The sequence below is a fragment of the Sprattus sprattus genome (assembly GCF_963457725.1).
Source record: "Sprattus sprattus genome assembly, chromosome: 11".
Taxonomy (NCBI): domain Eukaryota; kingdom Metazoa; phylum Chordata; class Actinopteri; order Clupeiformes; family Clupeidae; genus Sprattus; species Sprattus sprattus.
In genome coordinates, this window is record NC_137909.1 from 8,750,661 (window position 1) to 8,768,124 (window position 17,464).

Below are 17,464 nucleotides of genomic sequence, written 5' to 3' on the forward strand. Positions count from 1 at the left end.
TTAAAAGGTCAACATATTATTTCTTATTTGGGGGTGTATACTAACATTACCTTGAGTTGTCATACAACTGAGATACCTTAGAATAGAACCCACAGAACAAACTAGTAAAGCTCCTCTTCTCAGTAAATGTTCTCTTCTCAGGGGCTGTCTGTGTCCTGAGCAATGGAGTCAACAGAGTTTATATTGCTGATATTTATGCAACACCTCCTGAATCATACTATTCATCAGATTAAACCAGACAGGCATGAGGTGGGGGTGGGCAATGTTTCATCTGAAAGTTTATGTAATATACCCCGCCATGAACAAATCGCCATTTCTCGATTTCACCAAAATAATTTTGAATTCTAGAGATATGAATTCTTAATATTATAAAGATATTATTTAGATTTGCTTTATGGGTTTAGTTTTTGTATGTTTAACAGAAATTTTAAATGTATTTTTACTATTCAGTAATTTATTATCACTAATAACCATAGCTGATGTGATCAATCATTTGTGTAGTTCAGTGTGTTTATTCCACTGAAAACAAATGAACTTTCCAATAACAGATTAAAGATTCTGAGACCTGAGGGGCCAAAGAAATACAACACCTCTTAAAATGAGTTAGTAGAGAGAGCTTTTGAGAAACAATTGAAATGCAGTAACTTTTGTTTTCTCCCTGCCAACAGAACAAAAGTTTTTTTGTATTCTCACCTTGTTCCTTGCCACCAAGGTTGACTAATTTTGCCCCCCTCTAAGCTCTGTATGTGGGAGCCTCATTTCGAATGATTGTGCTGCAGGCTATATTTTGCACCATCCCCTTGTACACATAAAACAGGCCACATTTGAAGCTTTGCATTTCTCTCCAGGCATGTGATTTATTTCTGCAGACAATGCAGGCCCCAGGCCTAACTTAGTTCAAGGATTCATAGCCGGCTGTGCCACAAGCAGCTGTGATTCATGGCACAAACATTCTTTAAATAGCTTAAGTATGACTCATTTGTTTGTGTGTTTGTTACCACGAACCTGTCAGAAAACAGTTCTTCATGTCTTTGTGGAATTTTTAACAAGGATGTAGGAGTCTTTCCCAGGATTTCAACACAGGCTCAGCCTCGGCCATTTGTGTGTGTGTTCCTCTCACGCCAGCTATGATGACATCGTCTTACTGCCCTTACACCCCAATGACACCCAAAGAATGAAAATAAACATTCCCCTGCTTTGTTGTGTGTGTGTTTCCCATTGCCATTGTTATCTCTCTTCTAGCATGTACCATGTTTGTCTTTGCATAATATATAACTTTCACATTATTTCGATTTCTTCATTTTTTATAAATAAAGCTGCCCCTTGGAAATGAATAACATTTACTGAATTATTATTAATTATGTTTAAAGTTGAACTAGGCGGGACCCTTGTAACACTCATATAAACAAGATCCAACAGTTCCAGATACTTTGGATCAGGTTCAAGCTCAAAGATTGTACAATATAAATGGTATTTGGCTTATTCTGAATGGCACAATTACACTGAGATAACCTTTGCCTGATGTGAAGGCAAAAGAAATCAAATCAACAAAAACACAGAAAATTAAATAATGTCCAGATTATTCGCTGTTGATGAGATGGCTGCGTTGTTGTATCCTACCACTAGGGTGTGCTGCTGTACTTTGCAATGACCTCACCATAGAAAGCCTGCAGGAGCACTTGTGAATAATCAATAGCTGGCAGCTTGACCGGTGAAAGGGGGGGGGGGGGGCACCCAAGCCAGAGCTCCAGCTGAGAGCTGCCAACATCCCAGGAGTATGTGCATTCTGATGTTTCTGCTTAACATTCTCTCTTTGAGCAAGGTGGGTGCTGTGAGACTACACGTTTGACTTGCAGCACGTTTAAATATGTGGTAGGTTGAGGCAGTAATAAATATGATTAGAGCGATAAAATAGCTCCTAACCACCCCCATCCACCACTCTTACACACACACACACACACACACACACACACACACACTCAACACACGCACACACCCTTCACTTGCAAGATGTCTGAATTCTGCTCACGTACCTCTTTTTTCTGTGCCCCCTGCTACCCCAACCCTTCTCCCTTTTCTCCCATAAAGAAGGCTGCCTTGCAGCTGATGAGAGCGCCAGGCAGGGTGCACACGGTTAATTGTGTAGCCATTTTGCCGGGCCATTTTCTCTCCATCAAATGAGAAACATGGAGCTTCGGCACTTTTCTGACACATGGGAAATGAGAGCGGGAAAGTTGTTTGCTGGGATTCGACAGGAACCATGGCAACCACAACAGTTCCAAATGGAGAGAAAAGAGCTATTGCTTGAAATGGGTGTGCTGATGAAGCTCCAAGCATATTTTACAGCGGAGCAAGGTGTGTATGTGCACGTCTCAGTGTGTGTTTGTGAGAATGCTGGCTGGCAAAGAAGGAGGGGGGTGGAGATGTTGCTGTGAAATTGAGATCAAAGAGTTTGAACACCTCAGCTAAAACTACGTGTAGTGACTTAAAAGGGGTCCTAACAGTTTTGGTCCCTCGTGTCTGTATGAGTTTAAAGTCAGCACTCAGTGCCTGTGAGTATGTAGGTCTCTCTCTCTCTCACTCTGTTACATTTATATGTGTGGGTGGCTATACAGGATACTGTGTAAGTTTAGATGAAAGTGGCATTATTTATCCAGTTCTTTCTCCTTGAAATTGGTGCCAGGGTCTCAGTGAGTGTAATACTCCAGCTTGGGAAGGACAGTCCAGTCTGTGCTGTCAGAGCTGATGGTGTTCACATGGCCAATATAACAGCTGAGGTCTCAATAGGAAGGTAGATGAAATCAGCAGCAGAGATGGATTCAGAGGAGCAAAATACCAGTGAAGAAGTGTGGGTTCTATCCACCTCCAGTGGAAAATCATCAACTGCAAACGGTTTCTAGCTCACCTTCAGAAAAATTCATAGGTCTATAAAGTTTTGTACCTTGAGGTCCCTTTCATCTTCAAGGACCAGACATCCAGTTGAGTGCTAGATGAGGTTCAGTTTGTGTTCAATAAACCAGTGTTGCTCTTATTTTCTTTTCGGGTGAGAAACCATCTCCTCTGACAAGCAGGGCCGGATTAAGACATTTTGAGGCCTGGGGCTAATTCCCAGGATGAGGCCCCTATATCGCCCCGGCGCACATCGTGACACGCACACAAACCCACGCCAGGTGCACTGTCACATCAGTGTTTTAAAGTCCACAGAACCACTCTATAAATATGATCAGTTTAAAGCGAAGGATAAAATGAATGTATGTAGTAGACTACACTGTAGACAATAATAAACCAATAATGCAAATGTATACATATTTCCATTCATTCAAAAGCAAAAACAAGGCTAAATAGCCAGGGAATGAAATAACGAATTGATTAAGCATATGCCTATTAATGAGGCAACAGCTTGGCTCCGCGCCCACGTTTCTATGCGAGAGCACCAACGTGCGGTCAGGGGAGGCAGAGCTTCACCTGTCATCATTAAAGTAAAAAAACAAATAACGATCAAAGGAAATAAATATTTTCTACTGGTCTGTGATATAAATTTATTTTCTGCATGATTCCAATCATTTCGAGCAGTTTTATAATCAAAATTGCTCAATTTGCGCGTCCTGTTCAAACAGACAGGAGACAGCAAGACGATGAGGCAACGACGAGCTGTGCTTCATCTCAGATTGCGCAATACCTCACAAACTGGACTGAGTGTAGAACCTATTTAGTCCTGCTGATCTGACAAAAAACCTCAGTGAAAACCTCTACACTAATATTTTACCATGACTGCGAAAATGGAAGATTCTATAGCTAAGCTAAAACATTTCACTTATCTATGTCTAACTGGCTTGCACATAATTTGTCTATAATTTTCAATGAATTAGCCTAATCTGCAGCGATATGCGTGAGGATAAGAACTCATACATCTTCAATTGCTGACAGAATTTACGTTTTATTAGGCCTATTTAGATGGAACCGGGAAGCCTGGCTTGTTACCTGCATCATCGTATTTGAAAGCGCGTTATTAAAAGCGTTTATCCCTGTCTTAATGATGTGGTGCGAACCAAAGCAAAATTTAGAAATGTGAATTAATCTTCTTCAGTCTTACTTTGCACTTGAGGGCTTTTGCGATTAGAAGGTCACGGTCCACGGACCAGTCTTTTGGCCCCAGTCTCGTGCTTTCTTTGACCGGACATTTTTGCGCATTATAATTTGTTTCACTCTGAATGTTTCTAATGTTATGCGCGGTGCGGTGCCGTTGACTCACTCGACATCGGGCGACCTGAGGCCCCCCTGGTGGCGAAGCCCGGGGCTGCAGCCCAGTCAGCCCATTCGTTAGACACGGCCCTGCTGACAAGTGCAAACCAACAAATGTGAGTGAACGCGCTTTCAACAGCCAGACTGCGAGATGTAGCAGGTGGCATTTTAGGGCCTTTGTGAGGGCAGTGATGTTGAGTGTACCTTCAATAAGCCAAGGTTAACAGTAGCCTACATCACACTGGATATCCTACAACGTTAAAATGAACATACTGAATAAAAGTTCAAGACACAAGATAATACACTTTTGCACACTTTTGTGAGGCCCATCACTTGTTTAACACGTTGAGACTTTTTATTCCAAAAAAATGAATGTTTCCACTTTTCATTTCCAGTTAAGCCGCTACCACACTCAGGTGCGGACAAGACTGACCCAGAAATTCATTCCATTTCCCAGGTCTGGAATAAGCTCCTAAACTCTGGTGATCGCTGGAGTGTAGGATGACTCTAGATTGTGCCCGAGAGAGAAAAAGAGAGAGACGGTGAGAGAAAGTGTTGAAAAATGATCTATGGCAACGGCAGCTGATGTGGACTATAGGGCAAATGACAAACCTCTTTTTTATAGACCCATGCGCGTTCCACAACATTCAGGGCTTGTTTTTCTCATAAGCCACAGAGTTATCCATATATCCCATTAAGCGGTCTTCCACCGGTGAGTTTCCTGAACACTGATTCCTACGCATCCGCCCCATTTGTCATTTCTTGAACGGGCTCCAGGGCAGCTCCTGCTGCCGGGTGCCGATGGATTGAGCTGTCTGGAAACCATTTGGAGAAGCACTGGTGTGGCCGGAGCTCCTGCTTCCCCGTATAAAGACAATAGTAGCCCTCACACCATGGCAGAGGGCAGAGTGAGATTAAGGAACAACTTATTGGCGTCACTTTCTATGACCTAAAAAAATGATGTGAGGCTTCTCATGAGAGCAGCTTGCTGGAAGAGTTTGCGCTATCAGCGCGAGTAGCTTCATTATGTGTGGTACAGTGCGGATACGAATCCCATCACAGTGGGGAACTTTGTTGATGAGAGGTGGTAGTTTTCCCTTAGCTGAAGATTCTGGTAAAAAATGGTCCCTAACCCCTCAACCCACAATGCACTTGGAGAATTACAGCTGGCGGTTCTTTCATCTCCAGGATATCACATTCCCTAACAGTTTGATAGTTGTAGGCCCAGCTGTCTAACCAGGAAGTTGGTTTGTTTATCTGTCCAATGTTTATGAAGTCTGTTTTTGTTTGTAATCCCCCGCTGTTTGCAAAATCTCTCTTCAGCAGACAGTAGTTGGGGTGTTGAGTTTGCTCTTCAAGTTAATTGTTAAAACAAATGAAAAACAGCATAACTCTAAGGAATATCAAACCTGTATGATAATTGTAAGCGAATGCACATTTGTGTCTGTTCATTTGGTGAACCATATCCCCTAAAGAAAATAAGCATGATTGGCTATGCATGGCTTCCTCACACAATCAGACCAGGAAGGTGTCAGAGTAGAGGATGTGAGAACCCTCCTGCCATAATACATTCCCTCACACACATACACACATACACACACACACACACACACACACACACACACACACACACACACACACATACATACATACATACATACACACACACACACACACACACACACTCACACACACACACACACACATACACACACACACACACACACACACACACACACACACACCCCTTGCTTGTCTTGCTTGGGCTGAAACTATCACTGATCTGCGACTCCCTCTCATGCATTTGTTTCAGAAGGTTTCATCAGCTACTCTATCAAATAAATAAAACAAATTGTTATTTAATATTTCGGTCATTGTTTTCATGTATAAGGTCTCCAACTGTCATAACTGACTTGCTGTGAGGCATCTGATTTGTCTGTGTAACAATGTAAGCCAACAAATAGGCCAATTAGTCTTATTTTTTTCACTGACAAAGTTGTATCACAAACACTCAATGTACACAATGTATTAAGTAATGTGTTTGTAAATTAAACTGATAACAGACCCTGCACACAAATCAGGTCCTATTGGTAGTGGGTAAGAAGTTATCTGTAGCACAGTGAGCCTGGAACCAAACCACTGCTGTAAGGGTAGAGTTTGGGACCTAAACATTGACTCACTAAGGAAGACTGTTAGAAAAGCAGATACATAGAGTGAATGATGAAACCTTTGAGAACTGTGATAGTCTGGATGCAGGCTATTGAATAAATGATGTAACCCATGAGTCTCTGGCAGGACTGTCTACTACTCACAAACATTTTATTTCTTGTTTTAGCTTCACAATCAAGCGGTGTAAGGGGTTGGGAAATATCTCATTCCCTCAGCTACTTTCAAAGTCTTTGTTATCTGGACCTGTAAAAATCATACATGAATGCAGATCATTCTTCTTGGTACACATTAACTGTAGGGGCTAATTCTCCTATTAGCCTGTTGCTAACGTGACAAAGTTCTGTCTATAGGGCACTACTCTTGAAGGGTACACCAGTGGCTCCACACAAACTATTTCAACTGCAGATGTGAAAAACAAAACATGTTGACAGAAAGTTCACAGACAGGTGTCCGAGGACACGAGTCACTGAGATGGAAAGCCGAACGACTTAAAATGGAGAGCTGAAATTTAAGAATCATTTCAATGGAGGGCATTGTTTGAAACGGACCTTGACGGGTTGTCTCTATCGCTCTCTTTGGTGGAGAACAGAACACACATTCCATCTGCTGGTACAGCAGCATGAAGTGAATATCCGCCCTACAGTGACAAGGGCTGCTATGTCAGTGGGAAACAGCAAAAAATACTGCAGAGAGAAATGTAGCAAAAGAAAGAAAGATACGCACATCCAGTCCTGCTGGGTCACACAGACCAGACAAAAAAAATATCATATCATTCTACCAGAGGCCTTCTTCAAACACCGCTTTATTATTATTTTTTCTACAAAAATATCTCACCTTAGAAAAGAAAGCTCAGAATTTACATTTTTGCAACCGCCATATAACCTTTCACTTTAAATATATTTGTGTGTACATATATGTTCATATATGTAAATATTTCTTAGCAATTATGACAAAAAATCCAGTTGTGATATGTGTGCACTATCAACAGATCCAGAGTCTGGAGCTGATTGGCATCTTCAGTCTCTGTGTTGGCCACCCTCTGCACTGAGATATTAGTAAGAAAGACTAAAACCACAGGAAACAGCAGGAGGACATGTTGAAACAAAACAACAACAAAAAAAGAAAAAATAAATAAAAAAATTATAGATAACTGTGGCAACCAAAGGCATTGTGAATCCCAGATCATGCAAGTCCTACATGATTGACTGTAGCTGCTTTAGTTACAAAAATACAGATAATTACTATTTTGCCATCTCTGGGAAAAGTCTGGTGGACATTAAATGCACTATAATGAGATGAACTGAGACAGAAGACAGAGAGATAAAAAGACAAAGAAAGAGACAGACTGTCAGATAGATATATTAGATTGGATTAGATAAATAGACAGATGGATAGACAGATCGAGAGAGTGAGAGAGATAAAAGAAAGAGAGAGATGAATGATTAACTATGTGATAGTGGTCAGAGAAAAGGGAGTTCCAACACTTTCCAGAATATTCTCAGCTGTGAGAAACAAGTAATTGGATTCTTAAAGCACTTATAGTGATCAGAATGATGAGAGGTCATGTGACAGGAATCAGCCAATGATGCCTCTCATCCCCAGACTGCAGGAATGCAGGGAGCCCCATTCAGAAGTTTTTGCTCCAACTTACTATTATTATTATTATTGGAATAATTATTACTCTTGTTGTCATTGTTCTATCGCCATCATTAGAATTAACAGAACTTTACAAAAGCGTTTCAACACATCATACTCAAAAGTACTGTGCATTTACCATACAAAACAAAAGTACTTATGAGAAATAAGAAGGGCTTATAATAATAATAATAATAATAATAATTTTCAGTTTAAACACAAGAAGTTTAAACACAAGAATAAACAGACAGACAGAGAGAGGTGGAGTGGTGTCCTGAGGCCTGATTGCCGTCTATCAGTGTGCAGAGGGGAGGCGTTATGAGTCCAGCCCTTTCCCCTCTGCTGCTGTCCTGCAGAGCCAGCCAGCCCTGCCCCTGCCTCCTTTCTTTGCCTAGCCAGCCCTCCCAGTGCCCTGGGGTAAATCTCAGGCTTCCAGCCTGAAATGCTTCCAGTGGAGTCCGCCGCTCGCTTGCTTGCTCTGTCAGTCAGTTATCATAGTGGCCCTGGGGCCCTCGAGAGGACTGTCCAGAGTGTCCAGAGTGGGGACAGGGCCCAGAGGGGCGAGAGGGTGAGGCGTGCGCCCCCTGGTGGGGCGTCGTCGGAGGTGCAGGAGCACACCTCAAAGCCGTTCTCGGCGTGGTCGGCGTGGTGTGGGCCGCGGAGCCGTGTGTCCGTGCGGTTGGACTCGGTGGCCGGTGAGTCCGACTGCATCTCTGTGCACACCAGCCAGTCCTTGGCGATGGAGTGTGGGTAGCCGGCCTCCACCTCCATGTCACTGCCCACCACCCGCCAGTACTCCTTCCCTTTGAAGAAGTATGAGGCGCCTGGGAGAGAGAGAGAGAAAGAGAGAGAGAGGAGAGGCGTGGGGTGAGACAAGGCTGTTGCCTAAGCCCAACCCTATTTAACATCTTTATAACAAGTTGGCAAGAATCATAGAAAAATCAACAGCACCTGGTGTCACCCTACATGACTCGGGCTTTCTATGCCATAAAACGACAAATCCCTGTAGAAATTCCAATCCGAATATGGCTCAAACTTTTTGAATCAGTAATTGAGCCAATTGCCCTTTATGGCAGTGAGGTGTGGGGTCCACTTACAAATCAGGAATTCAAGAAATGGGAAAAACATCCAATTGAGACCTTGCATGCTGAGTTCTGCAAAAGCATTTTAAAAGTTCACAGATGTGCCATACACAATGCATGCAGGGCAGAATTAGGCGGTAACACTTTATAATAACCCTCCGTAATAAACCATTTATGAAGCATTTGTTCATAGTTTGTTTATCATTTACAAATCGTTACCCCAACATTTACAAACCTTAGTAATGTATTTGTAAATGAGTAGTAATGTATTTATGAACCTGTTTTCTAATGATCTATAAGAGTTTTTTATAAGGACATTAGTTAGCAGTTTATAAATGAGTATTAATGTATTTACAAACATTTTTCAAATGCTTTTCTAATGATCTATAATATCATATATAAGGACATGAGTAAGCTGTTTTGAAATGAGTACAGATGTGTTTATGAACATGTTTCAAATGATTTTCTAACAATCTAAAAGATCATTTATAAGGACATTAGTAAGCTATTTGTAAACGAGTAGTCATGTGTGTATGAACATTTTTCAAACCATTTTCTAATTATTTATAAGATCATCAATAAGGTATATAATAATGGTCTGCTCACATTTTGTAAATAATTTACAAATGATTAAGCAAGCAAGTTTCAATGAGTTAGTAATGCTTCATAATATCCTTTATAAGGTATGTGCTGATGGTCTGCTCACCATTTATGAGTCATCATGAATAATCTTTGTCATGCATAAGCTATCGTCCAATTCATACGTGAAATAATATGTGAGCACATGTAACACCTTAGTTTATGCTTAATATAGGTTTTTAGAAACCATTTACTTACCATTAGTAACGTGTTTCGCATGGGTTGATATGAAGTGGGCACTGTCTATACTTTATACACATTTACAAATGGCCAGTAACTGAGGAACATACTATAGAAACCATTTACTAACCATTAGTAAAGTGTTTTGCATGGGTTAATATAAAGTTGCCACTGTCTATACTTTATAAGCATTTACAAAAGGCCCGTTACTGAGGAACATACACTATAGAAACCATTTACTTATCATTAGTAAAGTGTTATGCATGGGTTGATATAAAGTTGAGACTGTCTATACTTTATAAGCATTTACAAATGGCCTGTTACTGAGGGACATACCATTAGTCAACACTTCTGCAGCAACAACTCCAAAAATTACCTCAAACGTTAGGTTGTTAAACATATCAATGGCAAAAACACACAACACAGCATCGAGGGAATGGAAATTGAAAAACATTTATTTAAAAAACTACACTAACAATAAATTCACATTTAAACATGCATTCTAATATGCTAAACACAACAGCAACAATGGAACTTTAAATAAGGGGATCAGCTAGTTTTTTTTTTATTTATTGCCAAAAGTTTGCCAGACTCTTTATATGCTTTTAATTTGGTTACAATGCTTTCGTCCCCCTCTATGGCATCCTTACACCTCTGTGTAAAACTAGAGAGCTCCTCCGTGGAGGAAGAGTCAGATGACGCGTCGGAGGAATCAGGCCCTGACTTGGATGAAGCGCTTGAGTCGGTTTTCTGCGACTGACTTTTCTTCGCCTCTGGTGGACTGCCCTTGTCCTTTTTTCTTGCTGCTACAAACAGACAATGACAGAGGATGATTAGTGGAAAATATAGGCATGTGGGTGGCACACTAGTAAGTGTGATGGTCTTTGGAAGATAGTTTTCTGAGTTCAAACTAGAACAGGTCGATGCAAACGTACGTGAGGAAATTACTAGTATGAAACCACTAGTGTCAATCAACAAAAACACGAAGAGAGTAATGCTAGCAGGAAAATACAATTATGCACTTACATCATCAGTAACGCATACAGCAACACAATGTTAACTTTATGTACTTAGCATTAGAGATTATAAGCACACGGTATTAGACCATGAGGGCACGTATGGGCTGGCACGAAAAGGTTTCAAGTTCCCAAGTGTATTGTCAAATATGGCAAATTGACTTACTCATAGCCAGTTGTTCCCTCAGGAAGTCGCTCTCAAATAGTCATGTCTTTCAGCATCTCCTGCTGCCAGTCCAATTTCTGCCTGGCCATCTCCAGCTCATGGCGCAGTCTAGTTGACGTCAATTGGGCATTAGGAGCGAGTGTGGTCCTAGCTAAATGTTTGGGGGAAAGAATACAACTTTTCAATAAAAATGTTCACACCGCTAATTTCCAATAATCAGGTTAATCATATGCAAATTCAGCGAGAAGGGAAATAGTTTTGTTAGTCTCAGGTTACTAGCTACGAAGTGTAACAGGTGGAACCAACCATAGGAAAAAGTTATATTAAATGAAATGTATTATTTAATTAAAGCTTCAAACAATTATTTCACACTGAAACACTTTCCACCCTGTTCATGACAATATTCTTAACACAGATACCTGTCCTACTCACCGGTGAGTTCTTCTAACTGAAACAAGGCACAATAACCAGAACACAAAATATCATTGCCCCGTACCAACATGCACTAAATCCACTGTGTGTTAATAACACTAGCAACATACATTCATAAATGCAATAAACTTATATACATAAATGCAACAAAAGAACGTTTTGTCCATTAAACACATTACCCAATCAAAATTCAATGTTTTTCACATTCACTATGCTGTTCGTTGCACTGTTCTGTTCAACGTTTAGTTCAAAATGGTTGAGCCACGGTCATCAAAGTGTATGGAAATGTTCCCAAGATGCATATTACCGTCCCGGACACTTTGCAGCTCATTGACGATGTGGAGTCACAACGGGGAGGGTATTACTTACCACAACATCAATCAGTAGCGTGGGAGAGGGAGGGAGAGAGAGAGAGAGAGAGAGAGAGAGAGCAAGCGTGCTCCACGCACATCAGGGGCTGTAGTGGTGGAAACGGCTAGCTGTCCTCGTTCGTTGGCGTGGTGTAGTCTCCGATGTTGGCGACGAGCTAGTTTCTAAATATTAATACACTTTGCTAGCTAGCGAGGACATTCCGCCTCACACTACAACGTGCTATACTTCTTAGCAGTAACACCGGGCGATCTTCAGAGCTGGTGATGTAAATTCTTGCTTCCTCCACACGACCACTCTACCGTAGTTCATCTGTAACATCCGTAACACGGACACTAACAGACCTAACAAACTTCGTGCTAAACTTGCAATTAACTGACTTATCCTACCGTCACTCTTTCTCAATCACATGTGAGCTATCCGGGCGCCGCCATCTTCTCTCTTACATTCTCCGTTTGCCCCTTGTCCCGCCCTCTCCGCTCTCTCCATTGGCCCCTGCGATAACTTTGGGATATCAATCTCTGTTCCACACCCAATAGCACCACAGAACTTGACCATAGGTCCAGCCAATCAGTGACTGGAAAGTTGGTGCACTGGCCAATGGAGTGAGCGGAGAGGGCGGGACAAGGGGCAGACGGAGAATGTTAACAGAGAAGATGGCGGCGCCCGAATAGCTCACATGTGATTGAGAAAGAGTGACGGTAGGATAAGTCAGTTAATTGCAAGTTTAACTCCAAGTTTGTTAGGTCTGTTAGTGTCCGTGTTACGGATGAACTACGGTAGAGTGGCCGTGTGGAGGAAGCAAGAATTCACATCACCAGCTCTGAAGATCGCCCGGTGTTACTGCTAAGAAGTATAGCACGTTGTAGTGTGAGGTGGAATGTCCTCGCTAGCTAGCAAAGTGTATTAATATTTAGAAACTAGCTCGTCGCCAACATCGGAGACTACACCACGCCAACGAACGAGGACAGCTAGCCGTTTCCACCACTACAGCCCCTGATGTGCGTGGAGCACACTTGCTATCTCTCTCTCTCTCTCCCTCCCTCCCTCTCCCACGCTACTGATTGATGTTGTTGAGCTGCAAAGTGTCCGGGACGGTAATATGCATCTTGGGAACATTTCCATACACTTTGATGACCGTGGCTCAACCATTTTGAACTAAACGTTGAACAGAACAGTGCAACGAACAGCATAGTGAATGTGAAAAACATTGAATTTTGATTGGGTAATGTGTTTAATGGACAAAACGTTCTTTTGTTGCATTTATGTATATAAGTTTATTGCATTTATGAATGTATGTTGCTAGTGTTATTAACACACAGTGGATTTAGTGCATGTTGGTACGGGGCAATGATATTTTGTGTTCTGGTTATTGTGCCTTTTGTTTCAGTTAGAAGAACTCACCGGTGAGTAGGACCGGTATCTGTGTTAAGAATATTGTCATGAACAGGGTGGAAAGTGTTTCAGTGTGAAATAATTGTTTGAAGCTTTAATTAAATAATACATTTCATTTAATATAACTCTTTCCTATGGTTGGTTCCACCTGTTACACTTCGTAGCTAGTAACCTTAGACTAACAAAACTATTTCCCTTCTCGCTGAATTTGCATATGATTAACCTGATTATTGGAAATTAGCGGTGTGAACATTTTTATTGAAAAGTTGTATTCTTTCCCCCAAACATTTAGCTAGGACCACACTCGCTCCTAATGCCCAATTGACGTCAACTAGAACTGCGCCATGAGCTGGAGATGGCCAGGCAGAAATTGGACTGGCAGCAGGAGATGCTGAAAGACATGACTATTTGAGAGCGACTTCCTGAGGGAACAACTGGCTATGAGTAAGTCAATTTGCCATATTTGACAATACACTTGGGAACTTGAAACCTTTTCGTGCCAGCCCATACGTGCCCTCATGGTCTAATACCGTGTGCTTATAATCTCTAATGCTAAGTACATAAAGTTAACATTGTGTTGCCGTATGCGTTACTGATGATGTAAGTGCATAATTGTATTTTCCTGCTAGCATTACTCTCTTCGTGTTTTTGTTGATTGACACTAGTGGTTTCATACTAGTCATTTCCTCACGTACGTTTGCATCGACCTGTTCTAGTTTGAACTCAGAAAACTATCTTCCAAAGACCATCACACTTACTAGTGTGCCACCCACATGCCTATATTTTCCACTAATCATCCTCTGTCATTGTCTGTTTGTAGCAGCAAGAAAAAAGGACAAGGGCAGTCCACCAGAGGCGAAGAAAAGTCAGTCGCAGAAAACCGGCTCAAGCGCTTCATCCAAGTCAGGGCCTGATTCCTCCGACGCGTCATCCGACTCTTCTTCCGACTCTTCCTCCACGGAGGAGCGCTCTAGTTTTACACAGAGGTGTAAGGATGCCATAGAGGGGGACGAAAGCATTGTAACCAAATTAAAAGCATATAAAGAGTCTGGCAAACTTTTGGCAATAAATAAAAAAAAAAACTAGCTGATCCCCTTATTTAAAGTTCCATTGTTGCTGTTGTGTTTAGCATATTAGAATGCATGTTTAAATGTGAATTTATTGTTAGTGTAGTTTTTTAAATAAATGTTTTCCAATTTTCCATTCCCTCGATGCTGTGTTGTGTGTTTTTGCCATTGATATGTTTAACCATCTAACGTTTGAGGTCATTTTTGGAGTTGTTGCTGCAGAAGTGTTGACTAATGGTATGTCCCTCAGTAACAGGCCATTTGTAAATGCTTATAAAGTATAGACAGTCTCAACTTTATATCAACCCATGCATAACACTTTACTAATGATAAGTAAATGGTTTCTATAGTGTATGTTCCTCAGTAACGGGCCTTTTGTAAATGCTTATAAAGTATAGACAGTGGCAACTTTATATTAACCCATGCAAAACACTTTACTAATGGTTAGTAAATGGTTTCTATAGTATGTTCCTCAGTTACTGGCCATTTGTAAATGCGTATAAAGTATAGACAGTGCCCACTTCATATCAACCCATGCAAAACACGTTACTAATGGTAAGTAAATGGTTTCTAAAAACCTATATTAAGCATAAACTAAGGTGTTACATGTGCTCACATATATTATTTCACGTATGAATTGGACGATAGCTTATGCATGACAAAGATTATTCATGATGACTCATAAATGGTGAGCAGACCATCAGCACATACCTTATAAAGGATATTATGAAGCATTACTAACTCATTGAATCTTGCTTGCTTAATCATTTGTAAATTATTTACAAAATGTGAGCAGACCATTATTATATACCTTATTGATGATCTTATAAATAATTAGGAAATGGTTTGAAAAATGTTCATACACACATGACTACTCGTTTACAAATAGCCTACTAATGTCCTTATAAATGATCTTTTAGATCGTTAGAAAATCATTTGAAACATGTTCATAAACACATCTGTACTCATTTCAAAACAGCTTACTCATGTCCTTATATATGATATTATAGATCATTAGAAAAGCATTTGAAAAATGTTTGTAAATACATTAATACTCATTTATAAACTGCTAACTAATGTCCTTATAAAAAACTCTTATAGATCATTAGAAAACAGGTTCATAAATACATTACTACTCATTTACAAATACATTACTAAGGTTTGTAAATGTTGGGGTAACGATTTGTAAATGATAAACAAACTATGAACAAATGCTTCATAAATGGTTTATTACGGAGGGTTATTATAAAGTGTTACCAATTAGGCCAATATCCATTGATAACAAAAATACAGAAAAGGGCAATCAAATTTCGGAAGCACTTAAAAAGCAGTGACCCCCACTCCCATCATTGTAAAGCCCTGCCATACCAAGAGTTGAGCAAAGATACATGTCCCCTCACTCAGCTGGTCCTGAGCCTGAGCTCTCCAGATCCCCACACACACACTAACCCCCTACTAACACCTCAGGATCAGAACAGAAAGGCACCTGAAATTAGGATAAACCAAATTGGAAAAACAATTAAGCAAAATTACATAACCCATCGGGAAACACAAACAAAGACACAAAGTAAAATGCAATTCTATTTGCCCCTAAACAGAAATTATACTTTAGCACCCTATTTGACCCTGATCACAGACAAAAATCTGAGAACCATGTTGACAAAGTACAGACTCAGTGAACACAGCCTGGCCATAGAGGTGGGTAGGCACAGGCAAACCTGGCTCCCAGGGAAACAGACTGTGCTCCCATTGCGAACAAGGAACAGTAGAGACAGAGCTGCACTTCCTGACGCAGTGCACACAATATAATTACATAAGACAAAAATATTTTTAAAAGATTGGTGAGGTCCTCCCTGAGTTCCTGCTGGCGAGCAGTGAGGAGAGGCTTACATACCTCACTGGAGAGAATGAGCAGTGCCTTGTCCTAGCTGCACAATATGTATCTTCCTGTCATAAACTGAGGGACAGCCCATAAATTAAACAAATTCACGTATGTTCATGTCTGTTGTTGTGTTAATCCCCTGATGATAATTAATATGTATTATTGTTCCCACTTCTCCCTTTCCCCTTGTGATGTACCCTGTATATAAATATATGTATTGTATTGTCTATGTAATCACTTATATATATTGTTTATGTAATCACTTTTATATATCCAAACCAAATGCTTTGGCAATACTGTAGAAAGTTATGGTCATGCCAATAAAGCAAAAATTTGAATTTGAATTGAGAGAGAGATGAATAAAGGAGGAGAGGGGAGAGAGAGAGGGATGAATGAAAGGAGAGGGGAGAGAGATAGGAGAGGATGTGGACATGGGCAGATGGACAGGAGAAAGTCGTGGGAAAGGATAAAGAGAGAAAAAGAATTACCAGGGGAGAAATAAAAAGGCGCTTCTCTTTGTCAAAATAACGAAACCACAGCAACCCTCCAAAATTCATCATTGAGCTCAATGGCTCCCTTTTCTCCCTCGTGAAAAACACATTTCCATCAATATTTATGCACTCGCTTTCTCTCCTTCATTACCTGTATGTCTCTGTGTTTATGCCGCTACCTTTCTCCACTGCCGTCCCTCCCATAAAAAGGAATCACCTCATCTTCGTTTCTCTCTTTCATTTTGCCTTTTGTGGGAGTTTTTTCCCCCGCTCTTCATCTCCCAATACATTTAACAACTTTTCCATTTGCAGTTCTGGTGCCCTTCTCCCTTTGTGTTGCAGATTATAGCCATAGCCATGACACATTTCACACATTGCCCTGACAAAGCTTGAACTAACAATATCCACGCAATAGAGGCAAAATATCTGTAATGAAAGCAATAACCTTATAAAGCATTTATTTCATCCCATCACTCAGCTGACATGGCTACATCTATAACACCATCTCTCCATCTCTCTCTCTTTCTCTCTATCTATCTGTCTGTCTGGTGTTTATCTCCTGCTGTTGGAGGGCCCTGGTGCTAGGCTGGTGTGCGGGGCCACTGGCTGGGAGGTGTTTGAAGTAGCTCCAGTTCCCACAGGCACGGCTCTGAGCAGGTGTGGAGCCCCACGGGGCGCAGGGGACGTGAGGGACACACA

The 17,464-nt window shown here is 41.0% G+C and overlaps 1 protein-coding gene across 1 annotated transcript in view; it reads right to left on the bottom strand.

Annotated features, from left to right (window-relative positions):
* Window positions 1–8,538: 8,538 nt before the first annotated feature.
* mmp17a (matrix metallopeptidase 17a) overlaps window positions 8,539–17,464 on the bottom strand; it is a gene marked incomplete at its 3' end in the record, with an annotated part of 37,107 nt that continues 28,181 nt past the window's right edge. Inside the window, exon 9 of the mRNA XM_080847252.1 lies at window positions 8,539–8,870. Coding sequence (XP_080703378.1) covers window positions 8,539–8,870 — 332 coding nt within the window. The remainder of the gene's footprint in view (window positions 8,871–17,464) is intronic.